General features: G+C 34.3%; 1 protein-coding gene across 1 annotated transcript in view; it reads right to left on the minus strand.

Annotated features, from left to right (window-relative positions):
- Positions 1–23,831, minus strand: part of PJA2 (praja ring finger ubiquitin ligase 2) — a 69,792-nt gene that overhangs the window by 15,907 nt on the left and 30,054 nt on the right. The window contains exons 5-7 of the mRNA XM_042990998.1: positions 20,333–20,518; positions 8,731–8,916; positions 3,384–3,495 (exon numbers count right to left, since the gene is read on the minus strand). Coding sequence (XP_042846932.1) covers positions 3,384–3,495; positions 8,731–8,916; positions 20,333–20,518 — 484 coding nt within the window. The remainder of the gene's footprint in view (positions 1–3,383; positions 3,496–8,730; positions 8,917–20,332; positions 20,519–23,831) is intronic.

The raw sequence follows: 23,831 nt of genomic DNA on the forward strand, positions 1-23,831 counted from the left end.
GAACAAAATTTAGTTTTTAAAGAATAAAACACAATTCAGTTTTTAAAAAGTGAAGATTTATAACAAGTGACTTAATACTGATTTTCAATGATCACTGAATCCACATGTGCTAGATGATTACCACCTGGCTGACTGCTGATTTGAATAAATCTTTGAATACAGCCATTTATAAGAGAGCTTATCACTGCACCAGCTATTTCGCTAAGTGCTTTATCACAGTGTCACAATCCACAAGGTAAATTTTATTACTCTCATTTTGTAGATGAGGACCTGAAGCTTAAGGAGGTTAAGTGAAGACTGCAAGGTCACAAACCTAAAGTTCATGTACTACCTTCCCAATGTCTATAACCCAGTGTATAGGCAGTGTTCTGTAAGTGTGTAAAGACTTCCTAGGGAGCCAAGGGCATGGAGTCTTAAGAGACTAAATTTCAATTCATTTAACTTTCTTATGTAACCCTTCCTCAAACTGACCTTCTGAAGAATATGCCCGCAAAGTACCGTGCTGGTTCTCTGTTCCCATATTCCTTTTTATACTAACCTTTTCTCCACTTTATAAATAAAAGCATACTTCTTACCCATTCAAAGGGGCACTTTCAAATACTAGGGTCACACTGAACTAACAACTAAATAACAAATTTTGTAGGTGGCTTCCAGTCATCTGCTTTCAAAAAAAAAAGGAGGATCTAAACAATCTGTCAAGTTGATGTGATTTGGGCAAATATCTCAGAAAAACTAAGTGACAATGCTATGATAAACTCCTTCCATCCCTATCAATTTATTTATGTGAACAAGGTTTCTCAAGTTTACATTTATAAATATGAAAAACAAATAAAATTGATGCTCGACTAGATCTCATTCTAGGAATAAATAAAATTAACTCATAAAATAATAAGGAAGGAAAAAGTCTCCCTCTATCTTATTAAGAGATATATTTCCAGTAAAATTTTACATTTAAATATTTATCAACATTTAGAAGTCTGTTTTTGATCAGTTAGATGCTAACAACTTTAAATCAATCTAAACTATTTATATTTAAATTCTTGAACATACTTTTATTGCAAAGAGGTATAATAAGGTAAACAATATTACTTAGGGTTTATGCTAAAAAACTTTAAATGTGAACATAAATGTGCAAAGGGAAGTATTTTTCAAAACTTGTTCAAAGTAAAAAGCTTTAATATCATTGTTTCAAACAGTTAAAGATCTTAAGTATTTTGTCCTTTTCTCACTCAAATTTGAGACAAAAGTATAGGCAAATATTTATTGCCAATATTTTCACCAATAGCCACTACCTGAGATAACAGATCAGTCTGGTATTGGGAAAATAAGAGAAATGAAAACAATCAGTGCTGAAAAGAGATCAGGCTGCTTGAGAGAAAAACAAATAAAAGTACTCAGTTTGTCTTATTAGTTGCGCTTCTTTCATTTAAAGAATGCTGTTAAATTTAAAAGAAAATATCATAAATTATAAATTAATACGGCCTCACTTTTCAAAATGATTAAATAACTGCATAGTAGGCAGAAAAATAAAGATTTCTAGAGAGTGATAGGAAGATGGAACTGTATTGATTTTCAGTCAAATTCAAATAAAATAAAGAGCACTAAATCTGAGGAAGCTGCTAAACTGTAGGGAAGGAAGACACAACACCACTCATTAGTCAGAACAGAAGGACAGATGGTTAAGAGTGACAAGTGGCACTGTCACTGGGTTCCCAAAGAGCAGAAGTCATGTGGGGACTGTAAGTTCCCTGGACATACTAGTCTTTCTTGACTCTGGTCTTTGCACACACTGCTAGTACCTTCACACGGTATGATGCCCTGCCCCCGACCAATCCTTCTGGTGCTTCTTTCAAGACACCAATCAAATGTCACAATTCCTACTGGTAACAAGAAAACTTCTATTAAAACTTCTATTTTAATTTTCAAAACATGGACCACTAGCATCATAGTGGGAAAAACTATGTAAACACTGTGAAACTAGACTCTAGAATGGATATATTCCATTGTGGTCACTTAAAATTTATTTATCTCAAAAAAGTTAGTGATTCTTCATCTTTACATATTATATTCCTGACACAAGTTATCACACTGTGCCATTATTTCATGTGTCAGAATTGACTAAGGCAAGTTAAATAATCTGGGAAAAGTCCTAAGTGTATTGTCTTAATATGTTCTTTCTGACTTTCCTCCTACTACACAGTATTTCTATGGTTCCTTTAAAAAAAACACACCACACAAAGCATAATCAATCAATGATCTCCATGGAAGATTACTCAGATGTAAAAAAAAGTGATCTCACAGCAAAGCTAACTTAAGTGTGTGTGTGTGTGTACGTAAGTGTTTGTGTGTAGACAGGTCAGTCTGTCTACCTACCCACTGTATATTTATGAATCTAAACTGTACTTTCTAACCTCAGAAAATTTCAAGATAAAATGCTGTTATAGTCCCTGAAAGTTCTCTCATTTATTTTTGTTCTCTCACTTTTGACTCATTCACATTATTACTGTTTTTCTACTTTGGAAATCACTTCAGAAATAGTAATTTAAAGAAAAGATTTCTAACAATGAAATCCACAAGTGCAGTGAAAGTTCCCAAACATGAAAATGCTTGGGCTTTTGACCTTAGGCAAATACAATCATGAGTATTTGTATTGCAATCAAATAAGGAAAAGAAAGCCAAACAAAATTATGTGCTACATTTATTTAAGTGTATTTGTATATGGAGATAATGGAAATAAAGCTGCTATATTCATTAAGCAGCAAGGTAGTATTTAGAAACTATGAGGACAAAAAAGTGGAAGTGATGTATAATATATCCTTAGAGATCTTCAATTTCATTTACAAATATACCTGTGTCTGTGTAAAGTAATCAGATTCAGGGGTGCCTGGGTGGCTCAGCCGGTTAAGCGTCTGACATTGGCTAAGGTCATGATCTCATGGTTCGTGAGTTCAAGCCCTACATTGGGCTCTGTGCTGACAGCTCAGAGCCTGGAGCCTGCTTCAGATTCCCTATCTCCCTTTCTCTCTCTGCCCCTCCCCCATGCACTTGTGTGCACTCTCTCTGTCTCTTTCAAAAATAAATAAAACATTAAAAAAATATTCAGATTCACAGACCCAGATAATAAAGGGAAAGTCTATTTTCTAAATGTAAGCAAAACATTCTCTATTCTGCAGTAAAACCTGGGAAATAATGCAATTAGGCAAACTGGCAGGATGTCTTAGTGTGATTTATATACACAAACTAGTGGCAATCATTAATCAGGAAATGCTATTAAAGTGATGAAAAATTATTCACCTTTTCCTAAAAGCAATTAAAAAAGCCTTTAATTTTTATCATTTTGTATCCCACCAACTTATATATAGGCATCAGAGTCACTACAATACCTCCATAGCCTGAGCTAAGCGTTCTTCTAGAGCCATGTAGGTGAGGAACTGAGGATCCACATAGGAAATAGCTTCAGCAACTCCTAGTCCATCTGCAAAGCCGTCAAACAGGCTGGAAAAAAAAAAAAATACAACCATGATTAGGGAAATCTTTATGGTGAAGACATAATTATATTAGCATACTGATAAACCAATAAATATACTATAAGCAGAAAACCTTAAAATATTTTAACATAAATCTTATGTGGTGAGAGGCAGGATGAACCCAATAGAAAAATGAAATACTAAGCATAAGGAGCTAAGACACCACTACCTCTCCTAATAAGCTGTCACAATCACACACAAAATTTGTGGGAAAATTCTTTTTATGTTTCTAGTTCTTAGTTCCAACTCGGGTGATTGCTTAAGGCTGGTATAAAGGTAGTATTTTTCTCCCCAATTCTGTCTCATATACTTTGTTTGTTTGAGTTTCCAACCTAAATTTAGAGGAGAACATGGTAAAGACAATTACTGCATTTATTTCAATTCTATCATTAGACAAAGCCTCTTTTCCTTCTCTTACCTTGTACTGCTTAATTATTTTGGGCTTAAAAATATTTTATTTTCTCAAATCTTGCTTCTTAATCTCTCTTCTATTCTTCTGAAAACTAGGCCTCCTCCATTATTATTCAGATTGAAAAATACTTAGCTCTTGACTGCTCATTTTTATTGTTTCTTTTTACTAAAGGATTTCAATCCCCTTGAAGAAAACATTATGTTTTATTCTGGTCCCAATCTCCTTCCTCCACCGCTAGACATACACAGATTCCTTCTTTTCCTCTAGTCTTGGAGATACCTATTTCAAAATTCAGAAACCCTAAATAACTCCTCAGTCCTCTTCTTTCTAATCTTGCCTCCTTGGCAATGACATTCAAGTCCACGTCTTCAGTTATCTAAACCTCCACCTAATTCCAAACTCCCTCTTGAGCTCCTGACCTACATTTTTAGTTTTCTATGGGGCAGTTTACCTCATTTAACACACACCACCTCAAATCTAGTATCTCCAAAACTGAGCTTATTATGTCTACCTAAAGGCAACCTTCTGTTGACTTCTACAGTCCTATCAAAAGTTGAATACAGTCAGGAACATCCAGTTACACAAACCAATTCAAAATAATTTTGATGTCAACTTTTGTGCCATCATTAAAATTATAAATCTACTGCCAAGAAATACAAGAGTGTTATTATGAAGATAATAGCTTAGTACCATCTAAAAATCAGCAGACACCACATAGTGCGAAGAAACATCCTCATACCATCACAGATTTTAAAATTAGAATTTAAACCACAAATTAGCAAATCCAACCTTCCCTGCGACACTAGAACCCCTTCACCTAGCAGTGAGACACAAGGCAAGGAAGGAGAGCCCTGGAACCAGTAACACAGGGATTTACCTCTACATTGAACTGAGTCAGAGTCAGATAATGTGAAAATTTTATTTAACTGTTTTTTCAGCTATAAAACAAATGAAATGCATTGATGCACACACACGCCTGGCACAGAGCTGGCACCATGGTCGTGGCATCCAGGAACCAGCAGGACTCCATGTGGAAGAAACACTGCTCTCTGGGGTGGTACATGCTGTGCGGAAGAGCTCTATCAGAAGTATGAAGCTTGTGTGAAGTTAAGTGCTCTAGTTCTGCCTGCTGAAGCAGTGCAAACTATGTCCCCTTTTCCTCTGCAGAAAACTCCTTCAAACGGTTAGAGTCAACCATCTCTAAATTCTTTTCTTCTCCAGACTAAACAAATGTAGACATTCAAAGAATATTATCTGCCTGTAATTTGGCCACTGCAAAATAATCAGCTAACATTAAAAATTCTAGCATCATTCATCTGGCAATCACATAGTAGTAAGTGTTTGAGACAAAAATCACTAATGATACTAAAACCAGTGGATGGAAGTTTGATAGTTTGAGAAGAAACAGGTTATTTAACGTGGAATATCTTCCCACTAAATGCCTATTATTTGTTTTAAAAAATGGCAACAGTACAGTGAGGAAATCTGAAAGATATCCCCTCAAGCAAATGATCGCAATTAACATCACAGAAATGGGACAATTTGGCATCACGTGTCTTCTGATATGAACAAAGAAAAATAAAACACCGTTTCTGTGGCGTTCCTGCTAAAAAACTTTTAACTTGAATCTAATCATGACATCAGGAAAATCTACACTAAGAACCATTCTAAAAAATAAATGGCCTATACTTTTTAAAAATGTCAAGGTTATGGAAAACAAAAACCGAGAAATGTTCCAGATTAAAAGTGACTCACGAAACATGTTAACCAAGTACAATGAGTAGCCTTGAACTGGACTAGAAAAAAATTTCTCTGGTGACATCAGTGGGACAACTATAGACATCTGAATAATGTCCGTAGACTAGATAACAGTACTATTAACAGTGTTAATTTCCTGATTTCGAAAATTTTACTGTGTTATATAAGAAAATGTCCTTGTCCTTAGGGACTTCATGCTAGACTATGGGTAAACAGGCATCTTGTTTGTAACTTACTCATAAATGTGGGGGGGGGAAATACCATAAAATAAATATAGGGAAAGAAAGGAAAGACACAATGATAACAGAAATGTGGTAAATGTTAATATTTGTGGAGTATTAGTGAAAGACATATGGAAATTCTTTTAAATTTCTGTTATTAAGGGGGGCACCTGGGTGGCTCAGTCGGTTGAGTGTCTGACTTTGGCTCAGGTCATGATCTCATGGCTCATGAGTTCGAGCCCCATGTCAGGCTCTGTTGACAGCTCAGAGCCTGGAGTCTGTTTCAAATTCTGTGTCCCTCTCTCTCTCTGCCCCTCTCTCGCTCATGCTCTGTCTCTCCCTCTCTCAAGAATAAATAAAACATTAAAAAAAGACATTTTAAATTTCTGTTATTAAGCCATGGTTATAGCCACAGGGAATTAATTTCTCACAGCCTTAATAGGTTAATAATTATAACCCCAATTTCTTCCAGGAAAATAGAGAGTTAAGTAGTTATCAAAAAATAAATAAATGGTACAGTTGAGATTTGTCTAAATCTGAAACTCATGTTTTCTCCACATCACCTCCCACCAGGCCATTTTATAAAATATTCTCTGGGTATTCTACAACACTTCTGTGATGTCATCAAAACAAATAAGTAAACTTTGATAAAGCATTTTTTCCATTTCCTTTTTTTTTTTTTCCCATTTCCTTTTAAAGAATCAAAAAGCTTTACCTTTTTTTTTTAAGTTGTGGTAAAACAAACCAAAAAAAAGGTCACGTTTTCGCTCTAGAGATAAGAACTGCTGTTTGCCATGACTTTTCCTTTTAGTTGTTAAAATGACATGTTACTTTAATATGAAAGTCAAATCCTATTTTACTTTATCAGTCTTAGCTACTGCCATATAAATTGACATAGTACCATATAAGCAATAATGAGGTGTTACATACCTACATAAAATTCAAAACAGTAACCTTCAAAAAGTCTGTCTTAAAATTAATGCTAAAATGCTTTCTATGTTAAAAACAAAAAACAAACTACTGAAGCTCCCCAAATTTGGAGACAATCACAAACATCTCTAAAATCTTAACATAACAGATGTATCCAGAAAGATCATCAATGAATTAGAACCTAAAATCAAGTTTTCAAGTTTAAGTTAAAATTATATTCAAAAAATACCTCATTATTTCTTCAAATTTTTATATGGAACAACCTTTTTTGAAAGTTATTTAGAAATATATATCAAGATCTTAATAAATACCACTTATCTCAGTAATGTCACCTCTGTTAATCTGTCCTAAAGAAATAACCTGAAGTACAAAACAAGTTATATGAGGGGAAAGGTTCACTGTACTATTTCATTGGGGAAAATGAACAATTAAATTTTAGTGCAACTACAGACTGGAGCATCTACATAATGGAGCTATAAAACATTGATAAAATTTTGAAAATGTCCAAAAGAAAACATTTCTTCATATTAAACCCTAATTGCCTCCAGACATGCACAGATGATGTTACCTAAATCGACAATTCCGTCATCTGCTGAGCATTATGAGGAATGACTTTGCATAGTGGAGGCATAAGACATCATCAGCATCACAAGGAGTTCAGAAAGAGGGTAACAGGCAGACATAAGAGAGGTGGGGGAGAGCTAGTGGTACCAAGATCAGCAAAACTGGGATCTGGTGAGCCACTGCTCTTCCATAAAGTTAGGAAGCCAGAAAATGGGTTTTGGAGGTAAGAATGTTTAAGATGGAATTACAAATTGTTTGTGTGGCTGTGATAAAACACCACTTCTACTTCCACAAATGGGCAATGAAAGTCTGCTTCGCACATCTAATTTGCTCCCCCCCCTAGGGAGTGAGAATAGGAAACAGTAAGGAGGATTTCAATGAGATGCTGAGTTTCATATCTGGAACAATTTGGAGAAGCACAAACAAGTAGCTAGACACATGGAAAGAGACTCAAAATCATAACTTCTAGAAATCTGCAGGGTTATCAAGTGATGTAAATGAGTTTTTCTTTATTTTTCTCTATTTTCTGTAATGGAATTTTAGCTGGAAAACCAAAACAAATTCTTAAAAATATTTCTGGGTAGACATGAAAACAAAAGTAGTACCAAGCCATTATTTTCTCCAGAAAAAGTAACAAGAGATCTGTTGAACCATATATCCTTTCTACATCTCAATAACCAGCTACTTCCAGAGGCCGACTGCATGTTTGAAAGATAAATCTAACTATAAGCCAAAACAGTTAAATTCTGACCTTTATATCATGAGACCTAACAATTCAATAATCCACTTAATTGTTATATGCTGCTTTTCCCTGAAGCTCATTATTCTTTGTCAGCATAAACTGAATACTTTCAGCATATCTGGGAAGATATAATTGTCATTTTCCATATTTTGCATACAGAGAAGGATAACTACATTCTTATGATTCTTCTGGTTTAATCACATGTTTTGAAATTCCTCAAGTACTATTTATTAAAGACTCTTCTTTTTTTTTAAAGGATTATACCAAGTGCTATATTTACCATATAGAGCTAAACTTACACGTTGGAAACCTCAAACCATGAGTTTATAAATAACCAGGATATAAGGTGGGCTTCAAGAGAGCCAAAGGTCAAAGAGGAAAAGAGGTCACTGCCTGGAGTAGTAGGAAGGAGTCCATGTAGGAAGTGACATCCAGAATGAGCTCTGAAGGAGAGGAAGACTAACAAGATGGGAAAAAACACTTTTGAGAGATCAGAGATTCAGTTTTCATAATTTAGAATCATGAACGAATTCTACTCAGTGAACAATTAACCATGGTAATAACACTGCTACATACCTCCAGTCCACATCTAAGTCTTCACTCACACTGGAGTCATCCTCAAGGTTATTGTTACCATCCAGCATGAAAGCTTCTGGCTGTGCAAATTCATTGGCAGGCTCATTTCCCTCATCACTGCTGCTTTCATTGACTTCATTGTACTGTAACCAAGGAATTTCTCCCTCTTCCAAGGATGTCTGTTCCCTAATACAAACATTTTAACGGAAGAAAAAAACATTATTTTAGAACACATCATAAAATTGTTCTCTAAAAACAGTTCTAAATATTAGTGCAAACAGATTCTTTATTCTTTAAGTTCTAAACTCTTGGTACTTACATGATTCTAAAAGTCTGCTTTCTTTAACTGTAAAGTTATTTAAAAGGGAAGCAAATTTGTTATAGGGTCATATGTATGTAGAAATAGCTCCCAGTTACATAAGAACCTATTTATTTGATATACAAATTACCTATGCTCCTATACTTTCTCTTTGTGCAGAAGAAAAATAAGAGAAGTTCATTCTAGACAACTTTAATTTTAAAACACTGCTCTTGAGTAGTTTCCCTTCACAGTTCAAATAAAATCAAAATTCCTCAACCTGGCCTACAAATCCCTACATCATACATGCTTTCTCCTTAGCCCTCTTCTCCAATTGTTACCTCCCACCACTCTTCCCCCTATTTACTCTATTTCCTATAATTCTTTCTACCTGTGGAACACATAGAGATCATTTCCACCTCGGGGCACTTCCTCTACCTGAAATGTTCTTTCACCAGATTTTTGCTATTTCCTTCTTGATATTCAGGTCAGAGTTAATGGCAGCTCCTCAGAATGCGTGGTCTTGACAACTCATTTTAAGGAGCTGTCCAGTCACTACCACATAACTGTTTATTTTCATTATAGAAATTACTTCACTTATCATTTTCTTACTCGTTTATTGTTAGTCTTTCTCCCACTAGAAAACAATAAGGTCACAGGAACAGGGACAGACAAATGGTACAAGGAAGAGAAAAAAGAAGCATTTCAAAACACCAGAAAAAAATTATTTCATAAATGATATCAGGACAACTGAGTATTCATCTGGATGGAAGGAAGTTAAATCTCTATGTCATTATTTACCCTTTAACAAATTCCAAATCCATATTTTAAAAATGCATGTGCACCCCACCACCATTTCTAAAACAACATGTACATGACTCTCAAGAATCATGAGAAATTTTTACAAAAATCTGTGTCATTGTATGCATGATGCAAAATCTAGAGGCCATAGACAAGATTGTTAACTCATACAACTTACACATTAGAGTTAAAACACCAAAACTTTGGACACAAAGATCAAATTGAAAATAACTCTTTGTAATACATGAGAAACAAAAGTCAAGGCTTCAATGACTGGACAAAAGGTACTCTATGAATTTATAAATAAGACATACTGGTAGCATTTTCTTATTTTTTTTTTTATTTAACAGAAATAGTATATCAAAGTATATCAAAAGGAAGTTAAATATGACAGCATAGTTTTGGCAAAGCTGAATTTTAGTCTGGGTTTTAAGAAGAAAAATAATGTTATACAATAGCTTACATATTTCAAAAGCAGGTCTAATTAGAATTTTATTCATTCTAACATGCAAATTTAACTTTGGAGATAAAAACATTTATGCAAGAGATGTAGATGATATCCACATATAAGAACACATTAAAAAAAATTTTTTTAATGGTTATTTATTTTTGAGAGAGAGAGACAGAGAACAAACAGAGAAAGGGCAGAGAGAGAGAGAGAGAGAGAGAGAGAGAGAGAGAGAGAGAGAATATCAATCTGAAGTGGGTTCCAGGATCCAAGCTGACAGCACAGAGCCTGACGTGGGGCTCAAATTCACAAACTGCGAGATCATGACCTGAGTCGAATCAGACACTTAATTGACTGAGCCACCCAGGCGCCCCTGAATCAACACATTTTACATACACAAAAACTGTAGCTCTCTACACACCTAAACCCATAATTGTTTCTTTAATCTCAGGTCCTAAACAACATCTCAAAATAACAGGTTTGTAAGATTTAGTATCCAGTATCACTTGTCTAGTAAAATCAGAGAAATTAGAATAAAATATGCTTAATTTGTTGAAGGTTTAATATCTACTATACACTTGATCTCAGCCAAAAGGCTGAGAAGCGATTAATATCTACTATATAAAGTGACTGGATATTTTCCTTTCATGCATCATAATTAGGTCCAATGAAAAACTAAACCCAAAATGGATTCAAAATTCAAAATCGAAGTAAAAATTCCTAAGCAACAGTTCTTTGTTTACACCATTATGAGAACACGTGCCATACTGTATTGTAACTCTTCTGGTGACTCATCTGTGTCCTCCTAGACGGGAGCTTTCCAAAAGCACACACAGTGCTGTCTCTCAACATCGTAGCTTCACCCCTTGTAATAAGTGCCTAGCACACAGTAGGTACTCTATTTGTGTTGCAAATGTTACCAATAAATCCTTGAAAAACAATCTTTTAAAAAACAAATAATTTGGAGATCAAGCCTGAAATAGCCCTTAGGAACTTTTGTTATTTCTGATGTACTCCTACAAAAAAAATGCTCTTCTTTTTCCTATTATACAGATAGCAAATAAGTCAGTTACTACTCTGTACTCAGATATAGAACATAAAACTCAAATATGTTGGTGAAAATGATTCAGTATAAGAATAAATATTAATTTTTGGGTTTTAATTCAAAGAAGAATAAAACTAAAGAAATTATTCTGAATATAAATAGTTTACAACATGTCATTAATACTTTTACTATATAAGGAATTCTTGGCTACGTATGTTGCTTAAACATTTGATTCTGTCTATAATGACTCATAATAACAGTTATAGAAATAGAAAATAAGTCACATATGGTATATGCTTTCAACCTATTACATAAAGTTCACATAAATTCTTACCACTTAACACAAAATTTACCAGGCTAGAAGAGTGGCACTGTGCTGGGCCAGAGTTGGCTTGATATTACAACAAAACGAATTCTGCTCTTTAAAAAAAAAAAAAAAAAAAAAGATTCTCAACAATAATGTCAAAAGAATCTTTTATTTTCTGTAGCTAACCAAAGAAACAAATATCCCCATGGGAATGTAAGACTATAATGTAAGTTTAAATACTTCAAAAACCTTGGAAATATTTAAAGCAATAGCTCAGTCTTCTTTCTCTCTCCTTATACATACATACACATTTACACATATACCAGACATACCATGTATAACAACAAATTCACAAAAATTTAGACCTTCAATGTCCTTTCTGAATCATTTTGGTAATTCAAATATTAACAAGATGCCATTATCATGCTGCACAGTAATTTATGAGATTTAAAAAGACATATTATCTAATCATGTCTCCAATGGTCTATTCCAAAAAAGTATTCCAGTAGATGGAAGACGTGGAAGCCTGTGCCTGCCACAACCACCACTAAAGTCACAGGTATTTCAACTGCGAAGGGAAATTGCCAAGTTGTCCTTTCCTTCTGAGCACTTTCAGCACCGCCTGGAGGAAATCAATGCTGCTGCCCTGAGAAGAAACTGAAAATGCTTCTTAGCCCCACAACCTACTCCCAGTAGGTGAAAATCTTAGAAAGCCATCAGCATCATCTAATCTCCTGACTACAGGCTACACCGTTAACTCAAAGCTTCAGACAAACAGACAGAAGTTCCCTTTACGATATATGATTAAAGATCCATAGTCTTCAATAATAGAAACTAAATTTAATATGTGAATAGCAATATTAAAATTATCAAAATATACAATAAATTAATATGGAATATTTTAAAGAAATTTTCATTAAAAAGTTTTAGAATATGCTATCATATAACCATGCAACATAGAATTTTCTGTGAAATGAAGAAAATGAAAGGCAGACAAATCACATAAAACCGAGTCGTTTCCTTTAGCTAAATGATAAGCAATTTGAGTATCCATTATTTGCAGCACAAAATTTTAGACCTTTGGGTTAATGCCAACATTTTAAAGAGCTGAGGCTTTCATAAAATAATCTAGCTATATTATAAGAAATTTTATAAAAATCCTGGACAGCATGGTTAAGATTCCTAATTAACTGGTATTCGATTAACCAGTTTTCATTTTATAACTAAAGACACATGTAAGAAACTGCTAAGCTTTAGGTATAAGCTCATTTTTAATAATTCTAATTGTATAGCAAATGGTTAAGATTTCAAACCCCTATCTTGGAGGTAAAGCAGTAAGAAGGGTACCTGGGTGGTTCAGTTGGTTAAGCATCAGACCTCAGCTCAGGTCATGATCTCATGGTTCATGAGTTCAAGCCCCACACGGGGCTCTGCACTGACAGCACAGAGCCTGCTTGGGATTCTGTCTCCCTCTCTCTCTGCCTCTTCCCACCCTCAAAATAAATAAATAAACACAAAATAGTAATGAAAAAAAGTAGCAAGGAAAGTAACAGAGGGGCGCTTGGGTGGCTGAGTCAGTTGATTCTCCGACTTCCACTCAGGTCATTATCTCACCATTCACAGGTTCGAGCCCTGCATCAGGCTCTGTGCTGACAGCTTGGAGCCTGGAGCCGACTTTGGATTCTGTCTCTCCCTCTCCCTCTGCCCCTCCCTCACTTGCACTCTGTCTCTCTCTCTCAAAAATAAACATTAAAAAAATTTTTTTAAATAAATAAAGAAAGTAACTGAAATTTTAATTAAGAATCAAAAAAGCCTCAAAGGGAATTACAGCTTATAAAATCAATGGTACTCTGGTTCCATGTCATCCAGTCACAAAGATGGAACCCCAGCACCTAATTTGAAGAAATGTTTCCTTATCCTAATAAATTCAGTGTTAACAGGAAGGGCAAAATATTTATTAAATTTTTAAAAAAAAATTTTAAGAGTAGTTACATAAAGAGTTTGGAAAGTTAACAAAACAGTGGCAAAAACTTAAAAACACGTGTGATGTATTAATTTAAATTCAAAAACACAAATTTTAAATGGACATTGAATATTGTCCAGTAATTATTCAATGTTTACCTAGTAAGTTTGTTGTCTACCTCTCTGAAAGCCTATTTCCAACCTTTTCTTCTTTCCTTCAATTTGACAATCTTCCTATCCTCCCCATCCTCAATATCTAGTAACAATGAGGACACTGAAGTCACCAGAGACTCCTCTTTTCTTCCCACCAGCAAACCTACAGATTTACCTACACTTGTACCTACCTGCTACCTTCCCACTTAATTACACTGCAAGTCTCACCTCCTAAAGGTTCTCTCTTTGAGATATGGAGCCTAATCCTTATCTTCTCAAGGACTTCACTTTATCTTTCCTATAATTATTAGTCAGTTATTCTCTGGAACATTCTATAAGCAAACAATCATGTGTCCAGTGTAGCGAAGTGAAGACAACATTTTCTTAGGCCCAGCATCTATCTATGGCTCCTTCCTTTTGTAAAGAGTTAGGTATGATAACTGTCTCTGCTCTATTACCTTCAATTCCCTTCATTTTTTTAGTTCTTTTCCCCAAATGAAAAAGATAAACAATCGATTTAAGTTATAAAGTACATTATATTGAATATCCATAAACCCAGCACCCAAAGCAGAAACTAGAATATTATCACTGACTAGCATACATCTTGTGCCCCATACCTATCCTATCCCTTTGACTTCACCCCCCCAGAAAAAAAGTACTATCTGAATGCTCTTATCATTCCATTGTTTTCTGAAAGAAGTTTTCACTAGTTTTGTATAGTTTAACAAGATATTTAACTTCTTGTTTTTAAACTTTGTGAAACAGAGATCATACACATTATTTTTCTAGAAATGGTTGCTTTCATTCAATATTGTACCTCTAAGATTCATCCATGTTTTGCATATAAGTGGGGCTCATGCATTCCCACTGCTGTGTAACACTCCCTGTATGAATACACCACTAACTTTTCTCCTGTTAAGTAATATTTGGGTAATATCCAGTTCATAGCTTTCATGAAAAATACTGCAAAGAACATTCTTGTACACAACTCCTGGGCCACATGAGGAAGTTTCTCCAGAGTATACACCTAAAAGTGGAACTGCTGATAGTGCACGATGCAAAATGTTAAAATTATTATAGCATTTTAGTTAATATGACCTACTTCACATCTCAACAAGCATTCATATCCTCCAAAACACCTGATATTGTTAAATTTCCTGTTTGTTAATCCAATGGGTAGCTAAAAAATGATACCTCCTTGTGATCTTAATTTACTAATGATCTATGTATCTTTTGATATTTTTATTCATTAATATTTCCTCTTCAGTGAATCATCTGCTCAATTTTTTGAACATTTTGCAATTAGACTATCAGTTTTTCTTCCTGATTTCTAGGAATTCTTTATATCCTGCACATTAACACTCTGTATTCTATAAATACATTCTACTAGTTTCTTTCCTTTTCATTTTCAGTTCCTCTTCTTTTATCTTCCCATCATGCCGTGACCATCAAGATCTCCACGACAATGGCTACTGAAATGGTGCTATGAGCAACACCCTTGCCTTGCTCCTGATTTTGGGGGGCGGGGGGGGGGGGAAGTTAATGCTTCATTACTAAAAATGATATCTACTGATTTATTTTGGGAGATACATTTTATCAGGTCAACTGTTCTGATCTTAGTTTCTGAGTTTTTATCACGATGAGGTCTTGAACATTACTAAGTGATTTTTTTTCCTGTATCTACAGAATTTATCATATGAATTTTCTCCTGTATTCTGCTAATGTGGTGAATTACATTTACAGGTATTCTACATTAAATCACTTTTGCATTTCTGGAATAAACTCAGATTGGTAATTGAGTTTTATCTGTAAAGAATATACTTACAAATTCAGATTTCCAATAATTCTGTTTGAGATTTTGACATGTATGTTAATGAATGATATAGGTTTATAATTTTCTTCACATACTCTTTCGGTATTAGGGTTATACTGGCCTTAGAATGATTTGGAGAAATAGTTCTTTTTCTATTATCTTGAAGAGTGGATCCTTGAAAGTTTAGTTTAAGAGAATCTGGCTCTAAAACCATCTGGATTGGGTATTTTCTCCACAGTAAGATTTTAAACTACTAATTACATATCTGTAATACGTATAATATTATTCAGGCTTCCTACAAGTTTTGGTAAATTGTATTTTTCTAAAAATTTCTCAATTTCTTCTAAGCTTTCAAATTTACTGCTACAAAGTTCATAGTACTATTCTTAGTCTATCCAATCTTTAATGTACTTGTGGCTGTATACACTTCGTGGCTGTATACACTTCTATATGTATTATCTATTTGTGCCTTGCCTTTATTTTCTTGTTCACTATCCAAGTGGATTGCCTATTTTTCTTAATCTTTTCAAAGTATCACCTTCTGATTTCTTTGATCCTCTCTATCCTGTTTTCTAACTTATTGAGTTTTGCTTTTATCTTTCCTAATTCTAATTTTTATTCCCTTATTTTCCTTATTTTAATGTTTCTTTTCCATTTTAAGTTAAATGCATGGCTTCTCCATTTTCAAGTTTTCTTCTTTTCTAATGTACGTATTTTATAAAGATAAATTTCCCTTTACCAATTTCACTCCAATCCGTCAAATTCTGATTGGTGGCATTCTCAAAACCGGTAAGTTATGAGCATTTTAGACTTCAATTGTAATTTCTTTTTTGTTTTTTACTGGTAATTTAGAAGGATGAATAATTTTAAATGCATGGATTTTTAAATTTTTTATATTTTTGCTGGTCTGTAGGGTATCGATTCTTTGAAATGTGTTAACCTGTGCTCTGCAGCCTAGTCCATGCTCAGTTTTTGTGTGTTTGTGTATTCCATAAACTGGACTGTTCATTAAACCGGGCTTAAATCAGTTGTTCAAATCTGCTAAAGACGGATGAAGTTCTTATATCCATGAATTACAGGCAGTTGAGAAAAGTATTAAAAAGTTTCCCAAAATGATAGTAAATTTGTCAATATTCTCCAGTTTCGTTACATTTTGACTTACATATTTTGAGTCTATTTTATTAGATGCATTCAAATTTAAAACTGTTACATTTTACTGGTAAACTGGACTTACTACATACTGACCCCTCATTCTCGTCAATAATGAAGTCTACTTTGCTAATGCTAATGTAACTGTTCCGTTTTTGTTTAGTTTGCATTTGCTTGAAATACCACTGTCTATCCTTTTATTTTCAGTCTGTATACCTATGCTTTAAGTTCATCTTTTGTAAAACACATTTAACTTAAAAAAATTCCAACTGATTTGAAGCTTCGATTTTTATAAGCAGAGATTAGGCAATTATATTTATTACAGGACTTGTTCCATATTACTTTTACCATTTCTTTTTTTTCCCCGTTTTAATGATTTTTTCTCTTTCTTTACTTTTATTTGGATTGACTGTAAATATCTTTTTCCATGTCTTAATTCCTTTTTTCCTCCTCTACAGGTCTCTAGTACATATACTCTTTATTCTTATGTCAAAAGTTAACTTTGAACCCTCTCCCAAACAATACAATTCAACTTTGATCTTTCCCCTTTCAACTTAAATACCATTGCTGTCCACTGTTTAGTTCTGTCCCCTCACTTTTACTTTTTTTTTTTAAGTGTATTTATTTTGAGAGAGAGAGAAAGAGCAGGGGAGGAGCAGAGAGAGAAAGAGACAGAGAGAGAGAGAGAAAGAGAGAGAATCCCAAGCAGGCTATGTGCTGTCAGTGCAGAGCCCAATGAGGGGCTTGATCTCCTGAACCTTGAGATCATGACTTGAGTAGAAACCAAGCATTAGACACCCAACCAAACGAGCCACCCAGGCACCCCAACTTCTATTTTTTTTTAATGAATTACTGGGCTTTATTACTGTAGGGTATCAGTGCAAGTAGTTGATGACCTCCACATCACATATCTATATATCTCTATCTCAATCTCTATATATCTCTATATCTATCTATATCTAATTACAGTCCAGGATCTTTTAAACTTAAATATCAAAGTGTCTACTTACAATCTACACTGTATGTCTAAATAGCACTTAAAACTTTCAAAAAAAGTTTTTACTTCCCATTCCTCTCCCACACCTTCTCATCGCAGTCAGTACAGTAATAACTACCTAAGGCTCAAACCAAGAAAACCTGCCATAACTGATTGCTCACTCTCCCTCATCTCACACCCAATCTACCTTATTATTGATCACTCAAAAACATGCTCAAACTTGTTTACTTTTTTTAATCCTCACTACCATCCCCCAGTCTAATACCCTAGGCCAACCTTCCCCTCTTTTGTACTTCAATCTCCACAAAGCAACTAGAGTGATCTTATATAAATGTGTGACAATTAACTCTTCACTTAAAATCTCCCTGCTCTATGAATAAATTCCAGAGGCTATCTATCCTGCATAGTTTGGTATCTGCGCACCTCATCTCATGTCACTCTTCCTTTCACTCATTCACTTCAGTCCCACTACCTTCATACATGGCAAGCCTTTTCATTTTCAGTATCTCTGCTCTTACCTTTCCTTATGCCTAGAGAGCTCTTCCTCAACCACTAATTCTCATCTTTTAGAGCCCAGCTCAAAAGTCAGTTCCTGAGATAAGCAGCCCATGGCCACTCTAATTAATGTAGGCCCTACCAGTTACCTTCTATGACACAAGGTTTGCTTTCCTTTACCGTAACCATCGCAGTTTATAATTTAGCATGTTTGTATTTTGTTTAATATCTGCGTCTCCCACCACATTGTGAGCTTCAGGAGGGAATCTTAGTTTGTCTTGTTCATGGATATAATCATGGGATCCAGCACAATGCTTGGTACATATTAAATGCTCAATAAATATATGTTGAATGAATAATTGTATCACAAATTATATATAAAAAATTTACTAATAGTAAACTAATAGTGATTCAAGAAGATCAAACATAAAATCAGAAAAGAAAAATAAACACCATTTCAATCACTGTCAATATCAATTATGTTTGTAAACTTCTTTCTTTACAGATTTTCTAATGTATTTTATTTCTTACAGAATTAATTTCAAGCTGGAAACTTAAACCTTTGAGAACAAACTTTACCATTAGTCCAAGTTGAAAGAGTTAAGAAAACCCATTTACCAAAACAGATTCCATGAGAGACTAAAAATTAGAACTAACCAATTATCAGGAAAAAAAATTTAAATTAACAAAGACAAACTACCTCAGAAAACACAAAGCCAAGGTTTCACAATACCAACAACCTTTAAAAGAATAAGCTGTTTAAATTTTTAAATAACCTTTAAAGGAATAAATAAGCTAAACATCAAAGGGTTAAAAAAAAAGCACACATTGTTTTAGCAAAGCAAGTATTAAACTGTTTTTGAGACAAAAAATGAGACAATCTGCACATATGAATCTCAACATAAAAATCCTATGTCAAATATTAGCAAGCAGAATCCAGCAGCTCAAACATTTCATGACTATATGATCATGTTTATGTCAAGAAGCAAGGGTAAGTGGCTATTAGGAAATCTAATAATAAAATAATTCCTCATGATCATTAGGTCAAAGGTGAAAAATCACTATGATCATTTCCACTGACACTAAAAAAACTTTAATAAAATTTAACAAACATTCTTGCTAGAAACCTATAAAATAGTAACGGGGGATATTTCCTTAGTGTGATTTAGAAGAAAACAATTGTGTGTGTGTGTGTGTGTGTGTATAAAATCAACCTAAAAGCCAGAATCATTCTTACTTGGGAAATATTAGAGCAAGGGTTGTGAACCCATGGGTTATTTCCAGCCTGCCACCTGTTTTTATAAATAAAATTCTACTGGAAGACAGCCACACTCATTCATTTACATATTGTCTATGACTACTTTCACACTACAACACTGGAGATGAGTAGCTGCAATAAGACACTGGCATATGAACTGAAAACACCATGCAGCCCTTCACAGTGTAAGTCTGACAACCCCTGTAGTAGAGCATTCTCATTAAAACCAAGAAAAGACAAAGGTGTTTACCATCAATCACTGATTTCAGAAATACCATCTGATGCGATTAGGCAAATATTAAAACCTCAACATTTGTAACTTTCTCTGTTTCTGTGAATAAATCACCGATTTCCATCTTGAGGCTGCCCTTTCTCCATTGTTTGGCAACGGCAGCTCTAAACTCATACCTAACTCAACCAAAAGAATCTTTTAAATGCCCTAATTTTCTTTAAAGCAAAGTAGAAATGTATACTGTATCTCAATAAAAGATAATTAAATTACTAAAATTTTCAATTTAATTGTTCTTTGTAAAACACCAAAAGCACTGGGGTGCATTGATCTCACGGTTCGTGGGTTCAAGCCCCATGTCAGTCTCTGTGCTGACAGCTCAGAGCCTGCAGTCTGCCTCAGATTCTGTGTCTCCCTCTCTCTCTGTCCCTCCCCCGCTCACACTCTCTCTCTTTCTGAAAAATAAACACTAAAACAAACAAACAAACAAACAAAACACCAAAAGCATAATGAAAAAACTCAGTAGGACTTACTGGTCCTACATAGGGCTTGTATATGGGATCAACAGCATATCCAACATTTGGAAGTGACGTATACCATTCTTGTACAATACATATAAATAAACCTCACTGTTAAACAAAACATACCCTTCCTGTAGAGATAATTCTTGGTTTTCTTCTTCAGGACCACTGCTATCACTCTGTAGTTCAGGTTCATTCTCATCTTTTCCTGGCAAAGTCTCCCAGCTTTCATCACTTGACGACTGATCTTTTTCAGTACCAGAAAATCGATGAGGCAAAGAAGCAGACCACTCTCCATCACTGCATTCTGAACTGCAAATTCAGAACAGAAAGAAAATAAATTGTCATTATAATCGTCATTATATGTGCATTTACCATTTGAAGACATCGTGGTATCGAGTGGATGACTGATGCCACACGATTCATCAGGTGCTAATTCAATTTAAAAAATATTTTAAAAATAAATACATTCAGCAGAATGTAACTTTTTCAAATGAATATAGCACATGGCAAGTTACAGAATTATCGATTTATGATTTTCTTCACTAAAGTAAGTAATTCCATGTTGCTTAGATAGAAGTTCTTCATTTATTAGACATATTTCTAAATAAAAATTTAAATATAATTTGGCAACCATAAATTAAATGCTCTGGAATAAATAATAATAGATTTATTACTCATCTGACCTGACTAAAACAACTTTCTAATTACATATTGACAATGGAAATCCTATTCTCTATGAACAAATTTCTATTACCATCTTTTAAAAGCTTAACTATTTTTTCCTTCCTTTTTTACACAAGATTTTAAAAGGAAATTCAAATTCATAAAAAGCAGCAGAGACAAATCTTTACTGAAGTCCTTTGGTAGGACTATGAACACAAAATAAATTTCAATTCAAGAGAACATTTAGATAAGGAACCAAAGGGATGATAACAGGGTTAATGAAGAACCTCAGAAAATGACTTGGTTGTATTTAACTTTGGTTAATTTGGTTTCATTTAATGACTCTTTAAGTACTAGTCATCTTGTACTACAAAGGTTAAAATATTATTAATGGTGAAAATAAATCTTAAATGCCCCTTCCAACCGTATCAACCATTCTGGTCAAGAATCCCCTTAAAAACTTCCCTTTGTGCCTTGATTTTTGAGAAACAAAAAATTAATAAATTTTAGTTTCTGAAAGAAGTGATAATCGGTAAGAAATTACCTTTTCTTTATGATGATATATTACTAATGGTTATATTATTGATATATTAACTAGTCTAATGAGTTCCTCCTTCTCTGAACAGATGAATCCAGGAGATCAAGATGCTATTAAGAAAAAGCGGCAGTAATGTAAGCTCTGAGAAGTTAGAAGTAAAAAAAAAAAAAAAAATCAACTTCCAATTGTCAGTAAATGATGGGCAGCAGGTCACGTTCTCGAGAAGGAATTTTACATAGCTCTGGCATAGCAAGTAAAAGGTGTTCTTTCAGTTGGATAGAAGCCCAATTGCTTATATTTTGTAAAATTTTCTCTAACCCAAAAAACAATCTAAGATCAAATAAATCAGTTCTATACTTGCTCCAGTATAAAAATTTAACATAGAAAATAGTTCAAAAAGACTTTTTGAATGAAGTTTCCTGGCCTATGAAACCTCTCAATTTTATTTAAAAATTTTTTTTTAATGTTTATTTATTTTTGAAAAAGACAGAGCACAAATGGGGGAGGGGCAGAGAGAAGAGGGAGACACAGAATCTCAAGCAGGCTCCTGGCTCTGTCAGCACAGAGCCTGATGCGGGGCAGGAACTCACAAACCGTGAGATCATGACATGAGGCGAAGTTGGATGCTCAACCGAATGGCCATCCAGGCACCCCAAAACATCAGGGGTAAGCTCTTACTTTTTTGTTTTAATGTATATTTATTTTTGAGAGAGTGAGAGAGTGCAAGCCAGGTAGGGGTAGACAGAGGGGGAGATAGAGGATCTGAAGTGGGCTCTGCACGGACAGCACAGAGCCTGATGCAGGGCTCCAACTCATGAACTAAATAAACCTTGAGATCATGACCTGAGCTGAAGTCCGAGGCTTAACTGACTGAGCCAACCAGGCGCTCCTTAGACTGTCATCTTTAAAGCTAAATTACTAGCTCCAATTTTGACATCTTTAACAATTCAGCTAAAATTTATTAATTTATAGCAATTTTACTTAAACAAAAACCTCATATTTTAAACATTTTATGATCCTGTCCAGAAAAACAACACCTAAAAAGTTTGTAATATTTTTTTTTTTTTGCTTAATGAAATAACTGATGGAGTATTTACAAATTTTAATATAAAAAGCATGCTTATGATCAATAGTCAATATATTTAAGAAGCCTATGTCACAGACTGGTGACATAGCCTTTCAGACAAATTTGGTCCTTCTACCTGTTTTTTTATGGTCAGTGAGTTACAATTTTATTTTTACAACTTTATCTTTAATTTTGCCTCTTAGCAAAATCTAAAATATTTACTATCTGGTCCTTTAGGAAAAAAGTCTGCAGATCCCTGGCCTGTATTATTACTACTCATTATACATAACCTTCACCTCTAAGTAACTAACTTTTAATATATTCTCAGCCCTGACCACTTGGCTTTCATAATCACTAACTGTGCACCAAACATTTTTAGATTTTCACCCTTCTTTTCAAAAGTTATAAAGCAAAACTCATCTGACAGGTAATGCCTTTCTTGAGTTTCTTTCTAAGGGTATTTCCCTACTCCCAAGCTGAAAATCACAGGTCTTTGACTCCTCACAAAACCCCATGTTTAAGTCCTTTTTATTTTCCATTCCTTCTGTAAAATGACTCCTTTTTCTCCATTTCTCCTAAAAACCCTGGCTCAAGTTATTTTCCTCTAAACCTACACCTAGACAGTCAATTGTTAATCGTTGTCCCTAAGTTTAATCTCACTCAACTCACTTAAAAGATGCATTCTGGGGCGCCTCGGTGGCTCAGTCGGTTAAGCGTCCAACTTCGGCTCAGGTCATGACCTCACAGTTTGTAAGTTCGAGCCCCGAGTTGGGCTCTATGCTGACAGCTGAGAGCCTGGTTCAGATTCTGTGTCTCCCTCTCTCTCTGCCCCTACCCCTGCTTGCACTTTGTCTCTTTCTCTCAAAAATAAATAAATGTTAAAAAAAAAAATTTAAAAATGTATTCTGAATTATCGCTATTGCTTCAATTTATATCAAATTACTCCAAATCCTTCACTTTTTTCCTAAAGCAGTATTTCACAAAATTCAGCCATCTGCCTACTGCCCTCACAATTTTTGCTCCAGGTGTCCACTAATGCTGTGTCTTGAGGTTCAGTAGTTGAGGACACAGGTTCTGGATTCAGTCTGCCTGGTTGTGAATACACCACTTACTAAGGCTGTGACATTACTTAACTTTTCTGTGCCTTTATCACCTCACACATCAGGTGAATTTGATAGTAGTATCTAATAACTCCCTGAGTTCATATAAAAAGCAAATGAGTTAATATACAAACAATGTTTTAACAGTGTCTGATAAATGATAACCCATCAATAACTGTTAGCAAATCATTTTTAATATTTTTTTAATTTAAATGCTATATTTCCTTTTCAGATCTACAAAGGTATTTAAGTGAA

This window comes from Panthera tigris, chromosome A1 (assembly GCF_018350195.1).
Source record: "Panthera tigris isolate Pti1 chromosome A1, P.tigris_Pti1_mat1.1, whole genome shotgun sequence".
Lineage (NCBI taxonomy): Eukaryota > Metazoa > Chordata > Mammalia > Carnivora > Felidae > Panthera > Panthera tigris.